The sequence below is a fragment of the Stenella coeruleoalba genome (assembly GCF_951394435.1).
Source record: "Stenella coeruleoalba genome assembly, chromosome: 9".
NCBI lineage: Eukaryota > Metazoa > Chordata > Mammalia > Artiodactyla > Delphinidae > Stenella > Stenella coeruleoalba.
This window is the reverse complement of record NC_137155.1, coordinates 8,555,501-8,579,502: the sequence shown is the minus strand read 5'-3', so window position 1 is coordinate 8,579,502 and position 24,002 is coordinate 8,555,501. Positions and strand designations below refer to the sequence as shown.

At 60.4% G+C, this 24,002-nt stretch overlaps 1 protein-coding gene across 2 annotated transcripts in view; it reads left to right on the top strand.

Annotated features, from left to right (window-relative positions):
• Positions 1 to 694: 694 nt before the first annotated feature.
• ADCY1 (adenylate cyclase 1) overlaps positions 695 to 24,002 on the top strand; it is a gene marked incomplete at its 5' end in the record, with an annotated part of 117,883 nt that continues 94,575 nt past the window's right edge. For both annotated transcript variants that reach the window (XR_013829754.1, XM_079931484.1), the window contains 2 exons: positions 695 to 1,339; positions 21,522 to 21,671. Coding sequence is in view for 1 of the 2 variants with exons in the window: in XM_079931484.1 (XP_079787610.1) it covers positions 695 to 1,339; positions 21,522 to 21,671 (795 nt within the window). The remainder of the gene's footprint in view (positions 1,340 to 21,521; positions 21,672 to 24,002) is intronic.

The window sequence follows — 24,002 nt, the reverse complement described above, 5'->3', positions numbered from 1 at the left end:
ACCGCTGCACCCACTCACGGGGGTTGTAGGAACCAGGGCAGGACTTGCCCACAGCCCGCCGTGTGGAGAGTCCCGCGGGCAGAGGACCTGTGGGGAGATGCCGTGGCGGCCACCTTCCTCCCTGCCCCCGGGTCCTTGGGCATCGCTTCACCTCGCAGGGCCCTAGCTATGGATCCACAGTCAAGCATGGGCCCCACTTTGCGTTCCTCTAGAATAGGGGACCTGCTTTTATTTGGGGGGCATGCAAGGTAAGCCCTCCCACAGGGGAAAAGCGCAAAATTTCAGCATTTTTAACGCCCCGAGAGACAGCACAGTGCGTGGCACTGCGCACCAGTGGGGAAACTGAGGCCGGGAACGGGCTAGGTGGGTGCTCGAGGTTCACGCGGCCCCTCCGGCGGCGGGGGGCCTGGGATGCGGCGTTGGGGTGCGGGCCGGGGCGCGCGCGTGTGCCTCGCGCGCCCAGGCCCGCGGCTCCGAGCTCGGCTGTCGCAGCGCGGTCTCCGGAGGACCGGGGCCGGGGCGCGGGCGGCGCCAGTGCGCAGGCGCAGCGGGCGGGAGGGGACGCGCTCGGGGCGCGCGCGCGGGGCAGCAGGCGCCCCAACTCTGCCCGCCGCGCCCCGGCGCCTCGCCGCCCGCCCGCCCGCCCGCCCGGCGCCCCGGCCGGCGAGGGGCGCGCCCGCTGCATGGCGCTGGGATGGCGGGGGCGCCGCGCGGCCGAGGCGGCGGCGGAGGCGGAGGCGGCGCGGGCGAGTCTGGGGGCGCCGAGCGGGCGGCGGGGCCGGGCGGCCGGCGCGGGCTGCGGGCGTGCGACGAGGAGTTCGCGTGCCCCGAGCTGGAGGCGCTGTTCCGCGGCTACACGCTGCGGCTGGAGCAGGCGGCCACGCTGAAGGCGCTGGCCGTGCTCAGCCTACTGGCGGGCGCGCTGGCCCTGGCCGAGCTGCTGGGCGCGCCGGGGCCCGCGCCCGGCCTGGCCAAGGGCTCGCACCCCGTGCACTGCGTGCTCTTCCTGGCGCTGCTCGTGGTCACCAACGTCCGCTCGCTGCAGGTGCCCCAGCTGCAGCAGGTCGGCCAGCTCGCGCTGCTCTTCAGCCTCACCTTCGCGCTGCTCTGCTGTCCCTTCGCGCTCGGCGGCCCCGCCGGGGCCCACGCCGGGAGGGCAGCGGTGCCGGTGGCAGCCGACCAGGGCGTCTGGCAGCTCCTTTTGGTCACCTTCGTGTCCTATGCCCTGCTGCCCGTGCGCAGCCTGCTGGCCATCGGCTTCGGGCTTGTGGTGGCCGCCTCGCATTTGCTGGTCACGGCTACCTTGGTCCCCGCCAAGCGCCCACGTCTCTGGAGGACGGTAAGTGCCGCGCGCGCTCCCGATCCGGTCTGGGACACACCTGCCCGGGAGGGACTGGGAATGCGGGGAGGAGGGCGCGCATCGCCAGGTTGGGCAGGTGGGGAAACTGAGGCCCCGAATTCGAGGGGGGACGTTCAAGGTCACTCAGAGAATTGGGGACACAGTGGGGGCTGGCACCCTGGGGCCGACTCTTTTCCGAGTTACAGTCCACAAAGCGCTCCTGGGTGTGGAACGTGGAGACCGGTAGACTAGTGTAGAGAGGGCAAAGATTGGCAAGGTCAGGCAGCTGGTGAGCGGCCGGGTGCGGCCAGAGCTCGGGTCCGACGCTGTTTGTCTGCGCCCATCCCCGCAGGAGGGACGAAAAGTAGGCGCGGGGAGCAGGCCAGGGCAGGCAGGATTCCTGCGGGCTGTGCGCACAGCCTAGGGTGCCTCTCCCTCACGCTTGGCGCCTGGAGCCCATGCGGCGCTCGCAGAGACCCCCTCCCAACCGTGCCGCCATGGGGGAGGTGGGAAGGGGGCAAGGACTTTGGCCCCCTCCAGCCACCCTGGCGCCCAGTTGTGGACCCGTTTGGGGTCCACAGGGACAGGGTTTGCCAAGGTCGCACAGGGCTGTGGTCTCTTCCGACCTGCTCTGCCGCAGCCGGCGCCCAGGCTCGCAGCGCCTGAACTTTGTCGCTGTCTTTCCCTGGCGGGCAAGATCGTTGCGAGGATCCCATGCCGGCTGCTGCCCGTGGGCTCCTCCCCAGCCCAAGGACCCCAGAGGTCTGAGGCAGATGTCTTGCCGCGTGGTGCTTTCGGAGCTTTTCCGTGCAGCCCAGCCTATCCCACCTGGGCTTGGAGGGCCCTGAGGGAGGGTTCTGTTTCTGCCTCTGGCTGCATTTTGGCAAGAGGGCGGGTGGGTGGGGTGGGGTGGGGGAGCCCATCGAGGGAGAGAAAGGGGGAGATGGAGGAGATGGGGTGAGGAGGGGAAGCTGGACAGATCTGGCTTTGGGAGGAACAGCTGGGGTGGGGGGAGTGATGGGTGTCAGACAGCTGGGGCTGGTGCCCCACTAAGGACCCACCACCCGAGGACCAAGGGAGGGGCCCCCAGACGGTGATGTCCGGGATGCACAGGGTCAGAGGGGCCATGGGACACACAAGAGTGACACAATGCTGGACCTATATTTCAGGGCCCAGAGAGGCCAGCCTGTGGTGAGGGCTGGGAGGGGAGGAGGAGGGAGTATGTGGAGAGGGGCTGGGGGGTGGGGGGAAGAGAGGAAGGGAAGTAGGGGTGAAGGCCGGAGGCAGAGAGGAGGCAGAGAGGAGGCAGAGATAAAGGCAGAAAAAAGGGAAGAGGGCCAGAGGGCTGCCTGCCCCCAGGGAGGGGAGGAAGGTGATGGGAGGGGGGAGGGGGAGGGGAGGCGAAGGGGGAGGGGAGGCGAGGGGAGGGGAGGGGGAGGGGAGGGGAGGGGAGGGGGAGGGGAGGGGAGGGGAGGGGGAGGGGAGGGGAAGGGGGAGGGTTTGTTTCTCCAGCAGGCCTCCTATGGGCTTTGAGTGCGGCTTGTTTGACCTTCGCAGGGGACACCCCTGTATCTCTCCCCCAACAACCCTCCCATGTGTTGTGGTTGTCCCTCTCCCCCCCACACAGCCAGGCCCCCCCAGCAAGGACAACTTCCCTACCAGGACCGGGAGGGAGGCCAGGTCAGCTGCAGGTGGGGAGGGGGCCTGGACAGGCCTGGGCTGGGGCCTGGCTCAGTTCTGGTTGCACCCAGGGCTTCAGTCAGCTGCTTCAGTGACAGGCAATACTATTGTCTTCTTTTTTAATAACCAATGCTTTATGTAGCCTGTAGTCATTCCTTTTAGAGAATTAAAAGATTAAAACAGAGAGGGGGGAGGGGTGCGGGAGGGGGAGTCTGTAAAGGTGCCTTGGGCACTCAGAACTCTGCCCCTCCCCCAGGATAAGAGGAGCGCCTGTATTCTAGGAAGAAAGGGAGACCATCCTGGGGGCGTGGGAGTCGTAGGGAGCAGACATCTGGGCTTCACTGCCACTGGCTGTGATTCCCTGGGCAATGCAGACCCTTCCTTTTCTGAGCCTCAGTTTCCCCACCTGTCTAAAGGGCATCGCAGCTCCCCTGTAGGGCTGTGGTGAAAGTTCGTACTGGAAAAGCACATATTTGAAATCTCAGGCCCCTTCTGAATCGTTTTGGCTTCTTTAGAATGTTCATATTCAAACCCATGAGTCTGTACAGGTGGTGGTGATATTGACAGATAGATGGGGATGGATGCAGAGAAATACGTGGTGATCCGACTGTATGGTGCCCCAGGGATCCTCCCTTCCAATTAGAAAATTCTGGGAGTCTGTGAAATCTGTCCTTGGTGAGCTCTGCAACTTGGTATTTGAGACCAGTGAAGAAGATAGCACCCACGTTTCCGAAGCATGTCCGCTGCTAATCACGCTTCACCGCCTCCCTGCCATCTTGCAGTCCACTCACCTGCTCACAGCGCTGCTCCCGCAGGATGGAATTTGGGGCAGGCAGAAGCCCTGCAGGACACAGGGTAGAGGCCAAAAAGCGGCAGAAGAAGGACTGGATGAATGAGGCGGTCTGTGCATGGGTGCCGCCTTTGCTGCCTATATGCAGCGTGTCATATGCTCGCCAGAGAAAGCGCGCTCTGGGGACTGAGACCGGGGTTCAAGTGTGGGCTCCCAGAGCCTCAGGCCCTCCGCAGGGAGGCTCTAAGGCTTTCTTGCAGCAATCCTGTGCCGCCCTGGTGTGTGGGGATCTGGGGACGCAGCCGTGTGCCTTTGGGCTCTGTAGAGCCGGGACCAGCCCAGTTGCCGGGAGGCCGAGGTGGACATGCAGAAAGCCGGCCACGTGACTGCACTGCTGAAATTTGGGGGCCTCCACCCTTCCCCGAGAGGGTGTGCCTGCTGCTTTCCGCTAGAGCAGAAAGAATTTGGGGGAAATGGCCTTATTCCCACCTGGACCAGCACCAAGGATGAGCCCCATGAATGTGGACCGGACTGGGTCCCCCCCCCCCAGCCCCTTGCTTTCAGGGCCCCCCGGTTGTACCTAAACACAGTCACTTTTATTTAACTGGGCAACGTGTCAGAACTGAAGGCATCACGTTCAGGAACACCTGAGGCCTGCTCAGAACCAGCAGCGGTGGGCAGGCTGGAGGGCATGGGGTGGGGGGGTGAGCACAGCAGCCTGGGGGCCTGGGGCTTCGAGGGTGGCCGAGGAGGGGAGGGGGAGATGCCAGATTTGTCCCTTGTTGACTGACAGAGCCTTGAGGGGGGAGGCTCTGGGAGGAGGTGACTGTGCTCAGGGACAGGTTGGCTGGGGAGTGGCGGGGAGGTAGAGTCAGGGCAGTGCTTGTGAAGGTCATTGCCGGGGAGTGACGGTGGGGCAGGAGGGGTGTCTCTGGAGAAGGGTTGCTGGCTCAGGGTGCCTGCTCTGCCCCTCAGGCGCCTTGCCTGTGACGGGTGCAGGGCGCAGAGCCCCAGCTTCCACCCTGTGCTGACTCTCTCCCCAGGGCTCCCTCCCGGATGCCCGCTTTGTGGGCAGGTGGGTCAGGATTGCTGTCTTTTTTCAGAGGGGGGATAGCGAGGGTCCACTGCAGTGCAGTGCAGTCTGGTTGCCTATCCACGTAAAGGAAATGTGTTTAGTGCCTGAACCGCAGAAAGGGTAACAAATCGCCGCTGTCCTGGGCAGCTGGGAGCTGGCCAGAAGTCCCCCTGCCCCTCCAGTTTGGGCTGAGCCCTTGAGGAGAACGTGAGTGCTGGCAGGTGGAGCCACGTGACCGCTGTCAGAATCACCATGTGTGCTGGCTGTACCGGCCGCCACACGGGCTTGGGCAGCCCATGCCTCCCGCCCCTATGTGTCTCCCACCCCTCCTTCCAGACCTGTGCCCCTCCCTCAGCCCAGCGCCTCCTCAGGCGGGGCCCTCCCCCCCCATGGCCGCCTGCTCCACTGGCTGGCCCTCTTCCCCTCTGGTTCTCTGCATCTCCCCTCACCCCGCCACCCTGGACCCTCTCCTGACCAGCCCGCCTCTGCAGCCGTGCCGCACAGCCGGCGCCTCACCCCGGTGGGGCCCCTTCTCCTCTGGCTGGGCTCTTTCCTAGGTGGGGCCCCTCTCCTGCTGCACGTAACCCCCCAGCCTCCTGACTGCCCCCTACTGGTCCCTCCCTCTCCCTCCCCTGCCCTGGCTGGATCCCATCACCCGCTGGCTAACCGGCCTTGGCTCCCGTCACTGGGCAGGGCTCAGCCCCACGGTGACTTACTGCCCCGGCTTCCCACCCCCTGCACATTACAGCCCGGCTGCTCCCTGAGCCTTGGGCAGTGTCCAGTGGCTCCTCCAGGCCTCCAGGTTCATGTCCAGCGGGCATCCCACAGGGCACACCTGATTCCCCAACCCCCTTGTCTGCTGGGCGGTCCCCTCCCTAAACCTGGTCTGTTTCCATCACAGCTCTGTCATCCTCCCGCCAGGGTAGCCTGCTCAAACTGTAAGAAGACCTAGAGCTGCCTACACCAGGGCAGCAGGAACTGGGGCCTGGGTGAGGGGGAACCGTCCTGGCGTCGGGCGAGGGTTCCCACCTGTTCCCCCTCTGGGCGGTCCTGTGGGCGCCAGGCTTTCCTTTGTGGCCGCAGGACCCCCAGACTGTCCATGTGCTGGAGTCTGGCCCCCCGGTGGACCTGGTGGAAGGGACGGGGACCAGGCGAAGCAGACATGGCTGTGAAGCCTCGCAGCTGCTCGGGCTGGGGCACCTTCTCTGGACAGTTCTGTGATCCACGTTTGGGTGCCAGGCCCCGAGCTAGGGGACCAGACCACCTGCCCTCCAGAAAGTTAGTCTTTGGGGACCCCGATCAACAACTGGAACTGCAGTGTGTGCTGGGGGGGTGTGTGTGACCTTCGGAGGCATGTGAAGGGGACAAGGCAGACAGGGGGCTCCGGGTGGCCTCCTGCGGACAGTGCGCTCCAGCCAAGTCCTGGATAGATGAGGCCAAGGGGCTGCTGGACCCTGGGGCTGCAGGTGGCTGCCTGAGGGACTGAGCTGGTCACCACGGGGCCAGGGAGGAGGGCGTGGAAGAAAGGGCAGGTGCGGGGAGGCCCTGGGGCTCGGGCCACAAGGAATATTTGGAGGTCTTCCTCAAGCGGGTCCTGTGGGGAAACGTCCCCACCCGCTGCCCTTTCCGTGGGCTTACAGTGGTTCTGGGGTGATGCCCTTCTCCCCTCACATCTGTGAGGTCCAGAGGGTCAGGGCCCAGCCTCTGGGTTGACGAGTCTCCTGCTGGCTCTGTGTGCCTGCAGACTTGGAGCCCAGAAATGTCCTCGGATCATTTCCTGACTCAGATGGGGTGGGTCGGAATTCCCAGCACCGCGGGGGCTCTGCTCCGAGCTGTGGTGCGGTGGGCAGGGGACTTACCCTGTGCCTCAGTTTCCTCCGAGGTCACGCCCGTGGTTGTGTAGGTGCAGGTGGCCCTCTGGGACCGTGGCTTCCCCGCAGCGTGGGCCAGCACTCAGTGAAGTGGGAGTCTCTTGTCATCACAAATTGAGCGTAGCCTGTGACCTACGAGTTTTCCTTACCTTGGTGACCCTCTGTCTGGTCTTGGTCAAACGCTGAAAGAGACGCGCAGGTTGCCGGTGGCAGGCCGTCTGTCCAGACTGTGCCCTTTGGGTGTTCCCATCGCTTCCGGCCGGTGTGCTGTTGGGAGCCCTCCCGTAGCACAGCCCAGCAGCGGCAGCCAGAGGGCTGTGTCTGTGCTGAGGCCTCCCCAGGGCCAGGGCTTCGCTCGTCCACGTGCCAGGCTGGGCAGGGGCTGGCGGTGGGGCAGGAAGGGCCGCATGGCAGCCAGGAGGCCTGGGCCACCACCCCGCCCCTGCACCTCCAGGTGAGACCCTGTTCCCGGACTGCAGGCACCTTAGTTTGCACCGAGGGGCTGAGCCAGGCAGGCAGAAAAGACCTTCCCGCCCCTAAAGTGCTGGGTTCCGCCATGTTTGAGGATGTGAGTCACATGTGGTCCGTCGTCTCTCTCACGCGCATGTGCACGTACACATACAAGCACACTCAAGTGCACACTCACACCCACACAAATGCACATACAGCACATTCACGCACATTCCCACTTGTACGCACGTGCTCTCACACTCACGTGTGTACATGCATGCACACACACACACACACCCTTGCACGCTCACACAGGAACACACCCACATGCACACTCACAGGCGCGCTCACACACGTTCACGCAACACACTGATTATTTTTACTGTTTTCCGGGTGGACGTGTCTCCCCCGAGGGAAATGGGGCCCGGGGCCCTCCAACTCCACGACCAGTGCATGAAATGACACCAGGCCCCAGGCTCTGCCCAGGTGGGGAGGTCGGGTGAGGGGGCCGTGTGTGTAGGACTGAGAGCCTTGGGGAAGACTGACAAGGGCTGGGGCCCCCACCGGCTGTGTCCCTCTGTCCTCTGTCTGCTTTGCGTCAGTCCAGGCTGGGCTTCCTCGGGCTCACGTCCACGTGCGGGGTGTGGCATAGGGCTGACGCGGCGTCCCCACCCACTGCAGGCTGTCCTTCACTGCCGCGTCTGCGGCCCTCCGGTCTTCGTCCCCCCTGCATCCTGCTCTGTCCCCTTCCCTCCTGGACCCTGTCTTCTTGGATTGGAGAGTGGTGGTATCTGCCTTGATACCCAGCTGTCAGGGTTCTCTGGGCGGGGCTGTGCAGAGCATGCCTGTAGCTCTGGGGGCGGGGCCTCTGCGCGCGCCTGCGCGTGTTGTGGACGTGTGCGCGTGCACGAGTGCACACGTGTAATGTACGTGCCTGTGTGTGCACACGTAGGTGCCCGTGTGTACACACGTGCGTGCATCCTGGTGTCAGGGGTGTGAGTGTTCACGCGGGTGTGCCTGTGTCAGGCTTGGTACAGGGTCTGTGGTCTGAGGGCCCACAGCCTGGGCGCAGGGACAGCAAGCAGGGCCGCTGTGTGTCTAGATCTGGAGTCGGGGGCACTTGCCGAGGTGGGCAGTGCAGCTTGGAAGGGGGCCTGGCCAGGCAGTCACGGCTTGTGGGGATCCTGTGGGCAGCGGGGCTGCTGCAGGCCCAGAACCAGGGTGCTTATGAGGGACCCCAGGTGAGGGGCCCCTCGTGCAGGTAGGTGGAGGGGATGTCCAGGTGAGGGATCCGGGTGCAGGGGGACAGCATGCCCAGGAGAGTGACCCTGGGGACGGGACTCCCATCCGTGGTGCGTCAGGGTCACTGGACATGCTGGGTGCTCCCTCCTGCTGTCCACACCCTGCAGAGGGGGAAGCCCTCCCTGTGGGCACGTTCCCAGTCTGAAGGCAGCTTTCTCGTTTGATTCTGAAGTACAGAGTGACTATATCAGGGTCCAGCTTTTCCTTTGCTGACGTAGACCCTGGCTTCCCGGGAGCACAGCTGACTCTGATGCATGGGTGGGTCTTGTTCATGCAGTGGCTCGTATGGGGCCCAAGGCACCATGTGCCCAGGGTGGGGGATGTCAGATGCCACACTCTGGACAAGGAGAATGACCGACCGCAGCAGGGCCTGCCCCCTCGCACCTGGGCCGTGCCTGGGACCCTGGCCCTCCGGCCGGCCCTCCTGTGTGGCCTCTTGTCCCGTGCACTGTCCCCCTAGCGCCCTTCTCAGCAGCTGCCTGATGAGCCCGTGTGAGACTGCATTCTTCCAAGGGTGCTTCTCACATCTGCACTGGCAGTCTTGTGCTGCACGTGAGCATCTGAGGGAGGCGTCCGCTCTGGGACACTCTGCCCACTGCTGCTGGGAGAACTTGGTCGTGGGCATCGGTGGGAGGGGGAGCCTTGTGCTGGAGTGATGACCTTCTGTGAAATCGTTAGCGCATTTTTCTTAGTGCCTTTGCCTAGTTCCCTTATGGGAGAGACACTCTCTTGTTAAGGGAAGGCGTTGCCTCCTGAATCAACCGTGGCCAAAGGGATCTGAAATGTGTGCTCTTTGAACTTGTTTTGCAAGGTGGCTGCTTTCCCAAACACGTGTCCTGCTGCGTGGATGAGAAGCTCAGTGAGCACATCTGGGGAATCATTGGTTTAGCCTAAGGATTTGGAAATATCTCTGATGCTTTATTTTATTTTTTTTAATTTTTTAAAAAATTATTTATTTTATTTTTTTATTTTTGGCTGCGTTGGGTCTTCATCGCCGCGCGCGGGCTTTCTCTAGTTGCAGTGAGCGGGGCTACTCTTCGTTGGGGTGCGCAGGCTTCTCATTGCGGTGGCTTCTCTCGTCGCAGAGCACGGGCTCTAGGCGTGCGGGCTCGGTAGCTGTGGCTCGCGGGCTCTAGAGCACAGGCTCAGTAGTTGTGGCTCGCGGGCTCTAGAGCGCAGGCTCAATAGTTGTGGCGCACGGGCTTAGTTGCTCCGCGACATGTGAGACCTTCCCGGCCCAGGGTTCAAATCCATGTCCCCTGCATTGGCAGGCGGATTCTTAACCACTGTGCCACCAGGGAAGCCCCTGATGCTTTATTTTAAAGCAGATCCTTACCTGCAGGAATCACAAGTGGTTCCTGGGTACTCACTGTGTCCCGGGAGCACCCTGTGCGGTGGGACCCTTTTCTGAAGTCCAGTTTGTTCAAGGGTCAGAAATGGGCAGTGGGGTGAGATCTTCTTTGTGGATAGAGTCGGCGTCCAGGTGTGTAAAGGTGAACGGAGGCGCTGAAATACTGCAGGTGCTGTGGATGGGTGGGTGGGACTTGGAGCCACACGGTCCTGTGGCCCAGCTCACTCGTGCGCCAGCAGGTGGGGTGAGCCGGGACCCCAACACCAGGAGGTGCCCTTGATGAAGATGCCGAGGGTTACATAGCACTGCGCCTGGATCCTCCCGCCCCTACCTAGGTGTGGTGACCACAGCCCAGCGGGCCTCAGCCTTGGGGCTTAGAAACCCAACGGCAGGAGCTCACAAGAGCCCATCAGCATCTTTTAAAAAATAACTTGTTTTTATTTTATTTTTATTACGGAAACTTCAATCATACACAAGAGTAGAAGGACCAGCGTGGTGATTTCTTGGGTAGAAGCCCTCAGCTCCAACAGTTACCGACATTCTGCCCTTCTTCTTTCAAAAGATGGTAGCCCTAAAATACTTCTATTAATTGGAAAACAGAGCTAAGAAGCAATTACATTAATTTGACAACACACCTGTGAGTGATGTGGAAAAGCCAGCTCTGCTTGAAAAGACAAGAGCGCCACCCGGCTTGCGGTGACTGAGTAGAGGTGGGAATGAATGGGTCCCCCTGTGAGCACCCTTGGAAAGGAGGTGAGAGGGACCCAGGGGTCTCAGGGCCTGGCCCACAGACCAAACGCACAGTGGCTCTGCAGGGTGGGGTGGGAGGCACGTGGGGAGTCAGGGGGTGGTGGAGCGGGGGGTGGGTGCGTTGGGCAGCAGCTCCCTCCTTGTCTTGTGACCGCACTGCCCTCTGTGACTGAGGAGGACATCCTCGAGCCGCACCCTCGAGTCCACACACCTGGCTTCTCTGCAGGACGGGCCCCGGGTCCCGTGCTGGGGACAGTCTGGGCGGCAGCAGATTGAAAATGGATCAAGTTCAGTGGAGGAGTTTGAATGCTGAGTAGGGGTGATATTGGGGTGCCTCGGGATTGGGGGGTCAGGAGGCCGCCGAGTGAAAGGAGGGGAACCCTTGCGGGCAGAGGCATCAGTGAGCGGGAGGAGTGCCGAGGGGAGAGCGTGGGCTCCCCAGAGCTGCGTGCTGCGTGGGCCGCGGGGGCATTTGGGGTGCGACACGCTCTGTACGTGGATGGGGGAAGGGGGACAGGGGAGCGGCCGGCCTGGGAAAGTGGGCAGAGCACGGGGCTCCTCGGGTCTCAGGCCTGCCGTGGAGGCGGGATGTTGTCCTGGAGACCACGAGAGTGTGAGAGCAGCGACCGGGGGTGTGGGTGCAGCAACTGGGGGTGTGGGTGCAGTGACGGGGGGACGATCTTCTGCAGATATTTGAACTCCTTTCCAAATTGCCATGAACCTTTTAAAATTTTTGTTTTTTTCTTTGTGGTGTGTGTGTGTTATTTCCCCTTATGAAGGGTCCCTCTGAGGACACCAGGGGCACACGTTTCCCGTTTAACTGCCCAGCTTGTAAATCTGAAGTGTCTGCCCTTCCTTCCTGAGGCCCTTTGGGGATGGGGCAGGGCCCTCCGGGTGGTCCAGGTCTGACGCAGGCGCTTGTGCTTTCCCTGTTTGGCTTCTTCTGTCTTTACATGCTTGGGGCTGACCAAGCGCCCTGCAGAGGAGCCTCTGCGGGAAGCCCAGCGCAGCGGAATTCCACTGGGGGACAGAGCGTCGGGGGTGTGAATGTCTGAAACTCAGCGCACACGTGCTTCAGCACCAACGGGGTGCTCGGCTCTGCCTCTCAGCTCAGCCCCCCGTTCTGAGATGGCCCCTCAGGAGATGGGGAGTTTGGGGGGCAAGGGTCCCAGGGGCGAGCTGGGCCCTGTGTCTACACTGGGCGTGGTCACTGTGCTGGGGGACTCTTAGCCAGGTGGGATTATGCCCCACCCGCCCGGGCCCTGTGGAATTGGCGCGAGCGTGGGGTCTCCCTTAGGGAAGAGGTGCAGTGCAGACCACACTCCTGGGTCCACGTGGGGACCAGGCCGTGAGAGCCGCAGCGGTCCTGGTGTCATCGTCCCCTGGGAAAGCAGCCCCAGGCCGGGTGTGGTCGTGCTGGTCACTTGTGCGCCAGCCCCGGCCCAGCCTCGGAGCCCAGAAGCCAGTGGTCGGGCCCCGGAGGAGGGACTTTCTTCTGGATTGCTGTCTCCCCATGCCAAAGAGACGTCCGTTTGGCTAGTGTCCAGTGCTGGGGGGTCCCCCTGGGGTGGGAGCCCTTGGACATCCCCATCTGGGAGGAGGTCCTCTGAGGGGCACCGAGACGTGGCACTAGTCTTGCCCGGGCCAAGTGGCAGTTTCCCACGTGGGCCTTAGAGGTGCCCGGGCACAGTTCCACTGCTGCCGACTGCCGTCCGTGGCAAGAAGCCGTGGGCTCCCCTGGGCTGGGCAATTCTGCCCGGACTGGCTGCTAACTCCCCTGGCCCAGGTGTTGTCTTGGGGCCTTCCCGGAGAACCCGAGGGGTGATCTGCCGCTGTTTCCTTCCTGTGCTGAGCAGTGAGTGATGTGGGTGCCCATGGGCTCGCCAGGAGTGCAGCCGGGCTGGACTGGGCCCGAGATGGGATCACTGCTGCAGGAGTGGTCGGTGATGCCTCCCGACGCCTCCTCCCCGACTCTCCATCCCTCAGCCTGTGGGCACCTGCATCTCTGAGAAGCTCACGGTGACCCCCGGCCTGTCTCCCTTGTGGTTTCTGCACAGCAGGTGCTAAACCACGTGGTCACCATCTTCAGGGCACCTCCGGCCGGGCCACGAGTTCAGAGAGCTTCATGGGAGGACTTTTTTTTTTTTTGCTATGTCATGAGGCACGTGGGATCTTAGTTCCCCAACCAGGGGTTGAACCCGTGCCCTCTGCGGTGGAAGTGCGGAGTCTTAACCAACCACTAGACTGCCAGGGAAGTCCAAGAGACCTTCGTGGGGAAAGGAAAACTCCTGAACCCTGGGGAAACCCCGGGGGTGGCCGGTTTGGATCAGTAGATGCATTGGGCGTGTGAGGAAGCTCCTGTCTGGCAAGGTGCGGAGGTGGGGGGGACACCTGGTCCTAATGGTTCACAATGGGGGGGCTCCAGGTGGGAGGGCCCTGGGGGTTCCCAGGGTGGGGTGACAGGTGGTTGGCAGACGCCCTCCCCCAGTCTCCCTGAAGCGTCCCTTCCCACCAGTGATCCCATTTTAAGAAATCCCTTTGATCGGATGAATGGATACAGAAGATGTGGCACATATATACAATGGAATATTACTCAGCCATAAAAAGAAACGAAATTGAGCTATTTGTAATGAGGTGGATGGACCTAGAGTCTGTCATACAGAGTGAAGTAAGTCAGAAAGAGAAAGACAAATACCGTACGCTAACACATATATATGGAATCTAAGAAAAAAAATGTCATGAAGAACCTAGGGGTAAGACGGGAATAAAGACGCAGATCTACTAGAGAATGGACTTGAGGACACGGGGAGGGGGAAGGGTAAGCTGTGACAAAGCGAGAGAGGCATGGACATATATACACTACCAAACGTAAGGTAGATAGCTAGTGGGAAGCAGCCGCATAGCACAGGGAGATCAGCTCTGGGCTTTGTGACCACCTAGAGGGGTGGGAGAAGGAGGGCGGGAGGGACACCCAAGAGGGAAGAGATATGGGAACATATGTATATGTATAACTGATTCACTTTGTTATAAAGCAGAAACTAACACACCATTGTAAAGCAATTATACCCCAATAAAGATGTAAAAAATAAATAAATCAAAGAAGTCCCTTTGCTGAGCGCTGCTGGAGTGGGGGGCAACTCCCAGCTCACTGCAGGGGTGCGGAGAATGTGTGGTTTTCCTGCGGGATGCAGGGCCCACAGGTGGTCTGAAGTGGAGTGCAGTGGAGTAGGGGCTTATGCCACTCAGGTTTCCTAGCCGCGGGGGAGGTGAGCTCTTCGGGGGAGAGGGAGAACAGCTGCTTCCCCCCGAGTGGGCTCCAGCCGAGCCCAGTGAGGGATGCAGTGGCTAGTGGGCGGGGGGCAGGGGGAACGTCTTTCTGCTGGGCAGACGAGCAGTCCTTGGCCCTTGGGAGGGGTACTGACCACACACATGGCAGGGGTGTGTGCGTGTGTGTGTGTGAGAGACCCAGGGCCCTGGCAGATGAGGACAGACTGACTGGTCAGTCACCTTGACACACACACACACACACACACACACACACACACACACACACACACACAGGCTCTTTTATGCCCCCCAGGGACTCGCCATTCCTTTTTGTAATCTAACCCCAAAGATGGCAGGAAGGAAGCTAAGATGATGAGAAAATCCCAAAAGGGAGGTTTCTGATCTTCTCAACTCTAGTTTTAATTTCAAGGGCTGGAGTCCACCTTTCACATCCTCCCGTGCAGGCCTTTCTGAAGGTCCCCTCACGCGGGCTCTCATGGCTCCAGTGGCCCCGCCCCCTCCTCCAGGGCTGGCCCTGCCGGATCCCTGTGTCCAGCCAGTGCCCAGGATCTCTGCTGCCGTTGCAACAGTCTGCTCACGTTCTGCCTGTGTCGCAGCCACTCCCTGACTCCTTGGCACCTGTGATGGGGTCCTTGTCCTGAAACCCTGCTGCCCTGAGAGCGTCCTGCTGCCCCTGCCCTGCCGCCCCTTCCACACTTCCCACTAGGCACTTGTCCCCACCTGCCCTGGGCCTTGTGTGCAGGACAAGGGGCGGGTGAGGCCCCGGCCATACCCCGACCAGCCACAAGCCCGGCAGCCCTGAAGCCCATGACTGCCACCACCCGTGCAGGGCCCCCAAGGCCCATCCACCCAAGGCCTGGATCCAGAGATGTGCCCGTGGCCTGGCGGGCCCTGGAGTTACGTGCCTGTGTTTGGGACGTCCTGGCCTTGGGACCTCGGGGAGATTTAACCTCTCTACGCCCGTGTCTTCCCCATAAATGGCAGGCCTCATTTCCGGGCTCACCCACCTGCCCAGGGCCTGCTTGGGGCCTGCATGGTGCCACCTTTGCTTCAGTTTGTAGCAGTCCCTGCTCGTGTGGCCTCCTGGAGGTTTACCTTCTGCCTCCTAGTAAAGGTAGGCCTGCCCTCCTCCCATAGCCCCTAGAGTCCTGAACAATGGGTTCTCCTCGGTTAAGTTACTGATCTCACAGCCTCTCATGGGTGTGAGATGGGGCTTCCCTGGTGGCGCAGTGGTTGAGAGTCCGCCTGCCGATGCAGGGGACACGGGTTCGTGCCCCAGTCCGGGAAGATCCCACATGCCGCGGAGCGGCTGGGCCCGTGAGCCATGGCCACTGAGCCTGCGCGTCCGGAGCCTGCGCTCCGAGGCGGGAGAGGCCACAACAGTGAGAGGCCTGCGTACTGCAAAAAAAAAAAAAAAAAAACATAATGATGCAACGTTCAGGTGCGTGTAAAGGGGTGGGGGGCAGTGAGCCCTGTTGGTTGTGCAGGAAGCGAAGCTGCCGCGGCCTCGTGCTGAGCGGCAGGGGGAGAGCTGAGGGCAGCGCAGCGGGGCCTGGGGGCCAGGGTGGAAGGTGAGGGTCTTGAACGAGCTCTAGGGCGGCGTGCCAGGCAGGGAGCAGGGACGTGGGATGGCGGAGTGCCGGCGGTGTTTAGAACTCTTGGTGCGCAGGAGATGCTCACTTGACGAGGGCTCCCAGCCCTGCCTGAGAAACTAGCCAAGACCTGGGCATGTGATTCCATCTGCAGGGCGTGTGGGGTTTGGGGGGCAGCGGGCGAGGGCCCTCCGGCTGGAGAGCAGTTGTGTGCCTTCCTGAGTGCAGGCCAACTGCAGGGATGTAAACGCCTGAGGAGGAATTCTCCCCCCAAGTCTTTGCCCTGTGTCACAAGAGGGGCAAAATATTGGGAAGTGCTGCGAGTACCATCGATACGTCACGGTTAAGAGAAAGATGCGCTTCGTCGTGGTTTCCTGCAGTCACTGAATCAGTGATTCTGAGCACACGTCTGACAGACAGAGTGGGTGCCCCGGAAGTCCCCAGCTGGGCCACTCGGATGAGGGGACACAGACAGAAGGTCTAGCCCCCCTCCCCCCGTGCCCTCCAGGTGGTGGCCTTAACCTCCTGGCTGGGTCTGTATCTTTGTGGTCACTGTGGACTCAGAAAAGGCCTCCATTCCACATGCCAGACCAGGCCTGTTTGTTCTCAATCCAGCCTCAGAGCTCATCTCCTCCCAGCCCCAGCAAGGCTCGCCTGGCCCTCTGGGACCTGGAGTGGCCGGGACAGGAGAGCCCTGCCTGCCACAGGGGACATCTGGACAGTTCATGTTGACTGATGACCCCACGCGCCCACCCACTGCGCGGTACCAGCTTCTCCCTGCTCTACACTGGCCTTCCCAAGGGGCCGGGGGACCCCCAGTGCCCACTGTGGGGTGGGGTTGGCTGCCTGCCCCGTGGGCAGAGGCTGACGAGCTGCCGTGGCCATGCACACCTGTCGCCAGGTGATCTCATCCTTTTCCCTGCAGTGCTTCCTCTGCTGGCCGTCTGCCCAGGTCACGGGGCCTGCAGGGCAAGGGCTTGGGAGGGGGATGCTCCTGCCAGGCCTGCCCTGCACGCTCCAGTGCCGTTCCCTGGGCTGCGTGATCTGGTCCATGTGTGCATGTGTCTGTGGGCTGTGTCCCAGCAGCTCCCACCAGCTCAGCCTGCCCCAGAAGCCACGTCACTTTCAGACACTAGGACACGTTGATGCCTTGCCTCTTTGTTTTTTTTTTTTTTTTTATATTTTTCCCAGTCTAGCTCTTATATTTAGATTTTTGATCCATTTTTAAAAATAAATTTATTTGTTCACTTGCTTTTATCTTTGCCTGTGTTGGGTCTTTGCTGCTGCGCGCAGGCTTTCTCTAGCTGCGGCGAGTGGGGGCTACTCTTTGTTGCAGTGCGCGGGCTTCTCATTGCGGTGGCTTCTCGTTGCGGAGCATGGGCTCTAGGCACGCGGGCTTCAATAGTTGTGGCATGTGGGCTCAGTAGTTGTGGCTCGCGGGCTCTAGAGTGCAGGCTCAGTAGTTGTGGCACGCGGGCTTCGTAGCTCTGTGGTATGTGGGATCTTCTCGGACCAGGGCTTGAACCCATGTCCCCTGCACTGGCAGGCGGATTCGTAACCACTGCGCCACCAGGGAAGCCTGATGTCTTGCCTCTCTTGTGCCTCTCTTGATCGTGGAAAAGCTGGGGTCCCTCCCCACTGCCCATCTGACGAGGCATATGAGAGTTGGGACACAGTCTTATCAGGTCTCGTCCGAGACAGCCTGGAGAGAGGTTGGGCAGTGAAGGTAGCAGCACAGGTGTCTGCGTGTGAGTTCTCCTCTGTCCCTTTCCAGCAAGGTGACGGGGCCCAGCCCCCTCACCACCCCTGTGTCCTCAGTTATTCATTCAAGAAATACCAGGCACCTGGTATGATACGAGAGGCTCTATTCCAGGCTCCCGGATCAGTCGTGGACCTGACAGACTGAGGCCCCTCGAGGGCTAGACAGCATGCAGGGAAGGTGACAAGTGAGTTAATGTTCTATAACGTGTTGGAAGACGGTAACTGCTAAAAACAATAGAAGGAAAGGAAGAAGGAAAGAAAGAGGACTGGTCAGCGGGAGAATACTCCAAGCCCAGGTGAGAGCGTGTGCATTTGTAGACACAGGGGTTGGGTCGGCTGTTTCGAGAAGGTGCCTTGTGAGTGGAGGCCCTGGAGGTCGGGGGTGAGCCAGGCGCTGTGTGGGAAAGGGGGTCCCACTCAGGGACGCAGGGCAGAGGCCCTAAGAAAGCAGGCGAGGCCGGGGGGACACGAGGAGGACAGGATGTAGGGGCCTCTGGCCTGGGCCACGGAGGGCTTTGGGCACAGGAAGGCTGCAGGTCAGGGGTTCAGGGCAGAGGACCGTGCGGGGAGCCTGCAGAGCTGGGAGAAGCACAGGGCGGGTTAGGAGGTAGCTCGGCAGCCAAGCAGCCGTCGGCAGCGGGGTGTCAGCGCCCCGTCTGTTGGAGACGGAGCCGGGAGGATTTGCTGGTGGGGGCAATGGGCCCAGGCCTGAGCGGCTTCCAGGGGCCTGGGTCTGCTGAGGTGGGAGAGGCTACTGGGGTGAGTGCTGGGGGTGACCAGGGGTCCTGCCAGGGTCTGTCCCATGCAAGGTTGGGCTGGGGAGGGGCACGGCTGGCTGGTCCAAGTGAAGGTGTCGATCTGGGGTCTTTGGCACAGGGCTGGGCTCCCGAGGTGAGTGTGGATGAGACATCATGAGGGGTGGAGTTTGCGGTGGAGGGGGGTCCAGGTGTGAGGCGTGGGCCAGAGGAGGCTGGGGAAGGGGCCAGGGGAGGGGAGCTGACGGTGGGCTGGGCACTGGGACCTGAGCCTGGGCTCAGGATGTGAAGGGGGCCCCGCCCAGGGCAGCTGTGGAAGGGAAGGCAGGCTGGGGTGTGGCCCAGGCGGGATGAGGTGAGGCCTTTTCAGGAGTTTTGCTGGAAAGGGGAGAAAGATGGGCTCGCCCGGGAGAGGAAGAGGAGTTAAGAGAAGGATCTCATTTTCAGGGGAAAGAAATAATCAGACGCTTGCTGTCGAGGATGATGGTTGGAAGTTGCAGGTCCCAGCTGAAGTGGGGAGGGGGGGCCCCCGCGGGCAGTGGGCAGTGGGACCGGCTGGGCTGGACAGAGGGAGGTCCCCGGGGGAGGAGGGACAGACGAGGATTCCCTTGTGGCCGGAGGAGCACCCCAGTCACAGGGCTGTGCACGGAGCTGGCTTCGATTCCAGAGTGTGAGGGGGCAGGGGGCTGTCCTGTTGGGCTGTGGAGTTTCAGCTAGACAAGGAAGAGAGCTCAAAGGGCAAGCCTTCCAAGGGTGGGAAAGGTGCAGGGTTGAGGTCCTGGCAGGGCCCTGGCATCCAGGGCAGCGTGGGCTCTGGGAAGGTCCTCGGGGGCCCAGATGCTGAGGCCCGATGTGCGGGTCTGCTGGGTGTGCCGCGCCCGCTGCAGCGGGGGGCCCTGCCCTTACTCAGGGCCTGTGTGTGTAGTGCCAGCAGGGATGCCGTGGGGTTGGTGAGGACTTGGCAGTACCAGGACGCCCTGTGGTCCTGCGGCCACATGCTCTGGGGTGTGGTACTCAGCCTCCACCCCGGCATGTACCCTTCCCCGAGCTCAGAACCCTCTCAGCCTGTTGCCCCCATCCCCTCTCTTCTGGTGCGGGTGTGAACCAACGCCCTCTCTAGGTGACCTCTGGGCCGGATTCTCTCTGCCTTGTCACCCTCGTCCCTGATCACTGATTAGGAAGCCCGTCTTGATAGCTCTCTGTGCCCCACGGGGGCAGGGGCTGCGCCTCTTGTCGCTGCTGTGTGCCCGTCACCGTGGCTGCTGGTCTGGGGGTGTGTGGGAATGCAGGGGGGCAGGTGTGCCGGCAGCTTCTCGTGGACGGCCTCCTCTTTCGCTCTCCTGCGGGAAGATCTCTGGGGCGCGGGGAAGCACCCTGGGCGTGTGAATGTGAATGCAGAGCACCAGGCAGGGGAGACCTGCCCGCTCCCCAGATCGCTGCTTCCGCCTCGCCCTGCCCGCCAGACTCCAGCTGTGGGGCGTGCCGCGGGGCTGTTTTCCATGTGAGCAGCTCACACGGTGTGGCAGGGCAGCTAGGTACTCAGTGACCGCGTGGCTGGGCCTTGGTGTCCCTGGGGGGTCACCATGGCCGGAGTAAAGGGAAGGTGTGAAGAAGGTGGGTGTAGAGGAGGTGACAAGGTGGGGCTCCCGGTGACCCAGCCCGCTCCCACTCTACTCCTGAGTTTTCCCTTGACCAAACTGCCCAGCCTCTGCTGGCCCTTCTGCCCCCAGCCCATGCCTCACGTCTCTGCCCAGACCTCAGTAGGGACCCGCACTTCCCCCTTTTTCTGCCACCGGCCACCTGAGGCCCTGCTTTCTGGAAAAGCCACATCTGCCAGGTGTGACCTGTGGCATCCTGCACCCTGTGCTGAGCTGACCCCGGGCGCCTGGCCCCTCAGTTGGACTCCTTATGCTCCACCCGACTGCGTACTCCGCTCGACAGTGACAGCTGGGCGCTTCACTGCAGGGGTCACGGAAGCTGTGGGGCTGACGGGCTGGAGGGCATCTCGGGAGAGGTGTCCTGTGTGTTATATGTTCTGCATGTTCAAAACCTTAAATAGAGGCTGGGAGGGGCGTGCAGAAGCCACAGGTGATTAAGGGTCTGCTGGGAGAGAAGCGCATTTTGTGCAAAGACTCACTATCGTTTGAATTTTTAGAAACGTGTTCACTACTGCCTGTGGGCGTTTTAAACACGCTCAGTACGCATTTAAATATTGACTCCACCAAACTACAGTTTATTGTTTCGTATACGCCGGTCTTCCCGCTGCCACCAGAAAAGCGCCTTCCTCTACAGACTGGGATGAGCTGATCCCAGAATACAGCAGGTGGTCCTTTAGACGCAGAAAACGCTGCGTGGTACGGGGGCCAGTGCAGTGCACCGGGGTGCAGCCAGTGCTGGCCACTGCCTGTGAGAGGTGGCACAGGCGTTGAAGATGCATTTGTGTTCCAGCCCTGCACCGGGTTAAAGCATGGACGCTCCAGCTAGCGGGACGCTCAGATTTGGAGGTGTTCAGGGGCACAGCGAAGATGATCAGGGTCACATGGAGATACTCGGGGTCACATGGAGATGGTTGGGTCGCACGGAGATGCCCAGGTCACATGGAGATGCTCAGGTCACAATGAGGTGTTCTGGGTGACAGTGGGCACCATTTTTTTTTTTTTTTTTTGTGGTACGTGGGCCTCTCACTGTTGTGGCCTCTTCCGTTGCGGAGCACAGGCTCCAGACGCGCAGGCTCAGCGGCCATGGCTCACGGGCCCAGCCGCTCCGCGGCATGTGGGATCTTCCCGGACCGGGGCACGAACCCGCGTCCCCTGCATCGGCAGGCGGACTCTCAACCACTGCGCTGCCAGGGAAGCCCTCTTTTTTGTTTTTAATCAACTCTCCTTCACTGCTTCTCTCCAGAGCTTTCCATGTTGCCTTTGTGGGAATAACCACTCTGTCTTCACGTTCAAAACTTCTGGGTGTAATGGTTTCCTCGGGCTGTTGTAACTAAGTGCCCAGACTGGGTGGCTTAAACAACAGACATTACTTCTCACACTTCTGGAGGCTGGTTTCTCCCGAAACCTTTCTTCTTGGTGTGTCGACGGCCATCTTCTCCCTGTGTCCTGTCTTCCCTCCGTGCGCGTCTGTGTCCTGATCTCCTCTTCTTATAAGGACACCAGTCATGTTGGATTAGGGCCCAGCCTAATGGCCTCATTTTAACTTGATTACCTCTTGAAAGACCCTGTGTCCAAATACAGGCCCACGCTGGGGGGTTAGGGGTGAGGACTTCCACGTGAATTTCGGGGGACACACCTTGCGTCCTTTCCTACTGTTCCGTTACGTGACAAGCTTATAGCACAGGTGACCCCTGCACAGGGTGAGGGATGAGGCCTGGCTCGTGGCCATGTGAAACCGGCTTGGCACTGTGGGTCTGGCTGGCGTAGTCGTTTCATGGGCTGGTGGTCGGAGGACGCGTAGGAGCCTCTGCTGAGCTGGGCCCTGTGTGTAGCCCTCTGCAATGTTCTCTCCCCTCCAGCTCGGTGCCAACGCCCTGCTCTTCCTTGGCGTGAACATGTACGGGGTCTTCGTGAGGATCCTGGCTGAGCGCTCCCAGAGGAAGGCCTTCCTGCAGGCCCGGAACTGCATCGAGGACCGGCTGAGGCTGGAGGATGAGAATGAGAAGCAGGTCAGTACCCGAGGTTTCGCCCCGAGGGACATGGGGGGCCCGGGGCGGGGGGCATAGAGCCGCACAGCCTTCTCACCAAGGGCACTGGGAGTGAGGCCCAGCCTGGCCCGCCTGGGAGTCGGGTAGGGGCCTCAGGCTCCCGCTGGCCCTTCTGTCTCTGTGGACCAGCCCCCTCAGCTGGTCGGAGGAGAGGGGACAGCTGCGTGGGAGCAGAGGCAGAAGAACTGCCACCCGTGGTCATCCCTGGGCTTCGGTGTAACTGTGGGTGACATGAGGCACGGGGCTGTGGACGAGACGCCCAGGAGGCAGGCCTCAGTGGAGGCAGAGCAGAGCTGGCCTTGGTGCCGCTGGAAGGGGCTGAGTTGCTAGGAAGTGATGGTCACCCTGTGAGCCTCACACCCGCAGCTTGGCCTGAGGCTGCAGAGCACCCTGCCCGGCTGCTGCCAGGCCTGCTGGGGCAGCTGCACTGTTCCCTGTGATCTAAAGGCTTGGAGGGAGCCGGGTGGGTTCCCACTGCCCCAGCTACCGTCCCCTGCATGTCGCGGGCTCACCGCTCTCGGCGGCGTTTGCTCTGCTGCTGTCCTGGGGCCACGGGGATGCTCCCAGAGCCCTGGGCGAGGCCTTTAGCTGGGAGCACCCGGACTCCTGTGCTTTCCCAAAGTGCTTGTTTTCCCGGGGTAGGGTGGATGGGACGGGTTTATAAACGAGATGCTATTATTATTGTAAATACGAGGCGTTAAGTACAGACTGTACACTTAAAAATGCACACGCACATTTCCATTTGTAGGTGTTATAATGATGCCTAGTATTTACAGTAAAAGTTGGCCATCACTTAGAAATAGATGGCGCATGTATGTTTAGATCGTGTGTGTGGATCAGCGGGTGGCTCTGTCTGTGGGTGGTGTACGTGTGGGAGATGTGTGTCTGTGAGGCTGTGTGCATTCTTGCGATGTGCATGTGGGCATGTGTGTGTTGTATGCACATGCACGGGCACATTTGTATGTGTACACGTGTGTGTTTGTGGATATGTGGGGCATGTGTGCAAATGTATATGTGCGTATATGTGTGCATGTCTGTGTGGGTATATACATGTGTGTGGATTTGCATTCATGTGGACTGCGTGTGTGCATGCCTGTATGTCTCTGTACACACCGTGTGCACGTGTGTGCACTTGTGGGCGTGTGTGTGTATGTGCACGTGTGGATGTGTGTGTATGAGTGTGCTGGCACCCACATGCACAAGTATAAAGAGCACGTCTCCTGGGCTGTGCGCTGAGCGTTTTCCCATGCCAGCGTCATCGGCGCTGATGGGGAGTCTTCGGTGCTAAGAGACCCTCGAGCTTGGTCCCTTATTACGTTCATCACCTCCACGGGATCCCAGAAGTGACTCTTCAGAGTCCTCTCCCCTTAAATACATCGCCTGAAGTACTGGAAAAATCAACGTGGGGGCCATTCTTGTGTGTTTCTGAATCTTCCTTTGCTTTCTCTGTATTTTTCTGTCCTCTCCATCTCCTTTCAAATATCTTCCTTTCCCACTTTCTTCAAAAAATCACTTTCTTAAGAAAAAGTATTTATTTTTACTGAAGTATAGTTGATTTACAATGTTGTGCTAGTTTCAGGTGTACAGCAAAGTGATTCACTTATACGTACATATATATCTACTTTTTTCAGATTCGTTTTCCACATAGGTTATTATAAAGAAATAGTGAGTAGGGTTCCATGTGCTATACATTAGGTCCTTGTTGATTATCTGTTTTATATATAGTAGTGTGTATATGTTAATCCCAAACTCCCAGTTTATCCCTCCCCCCCTTCCCCTTTGGTAACCATAAGTTTGTTTTCTATGTCTGTGGGACTATTGCTGTTTTGTAAATAAGTTCATTTGTATTATTTTTTTATTTTATTTTTTGTGTGTTACGCGGGCCTCTCACCGCTGTGGCCTCTCCTGCTGCGGAGCACAGGCTCTGGACGCGCAGGCTCAGTGGCCATGGCTCACGGGCCCAGCCGCTCCGCGGCACGTGGGATCCTCCCGGACCGGGGCACGAACCCATGTCCCCTGCATCGGCAGGCGGATTCCCAACCACTGCACCACCAGGGAAGCTCCATTTGTATTATTTTTTAAGATTCCACATGTAAGCGATATCATGTGATATTTGTCTTTCTCTGTCTGACTGATTTAGTATGCTAATCTCTAGGTCCAGCCATGTTGCTGCAAATGACATTACTTCATTCTTTTTTATGGCTGAGTAATAAGCCATTGTATATATGTTCCACATCTTTTTTTTTAATTTAATTTCATTTATTTATTTTTTTATACAGAAGGTTCTTGTTA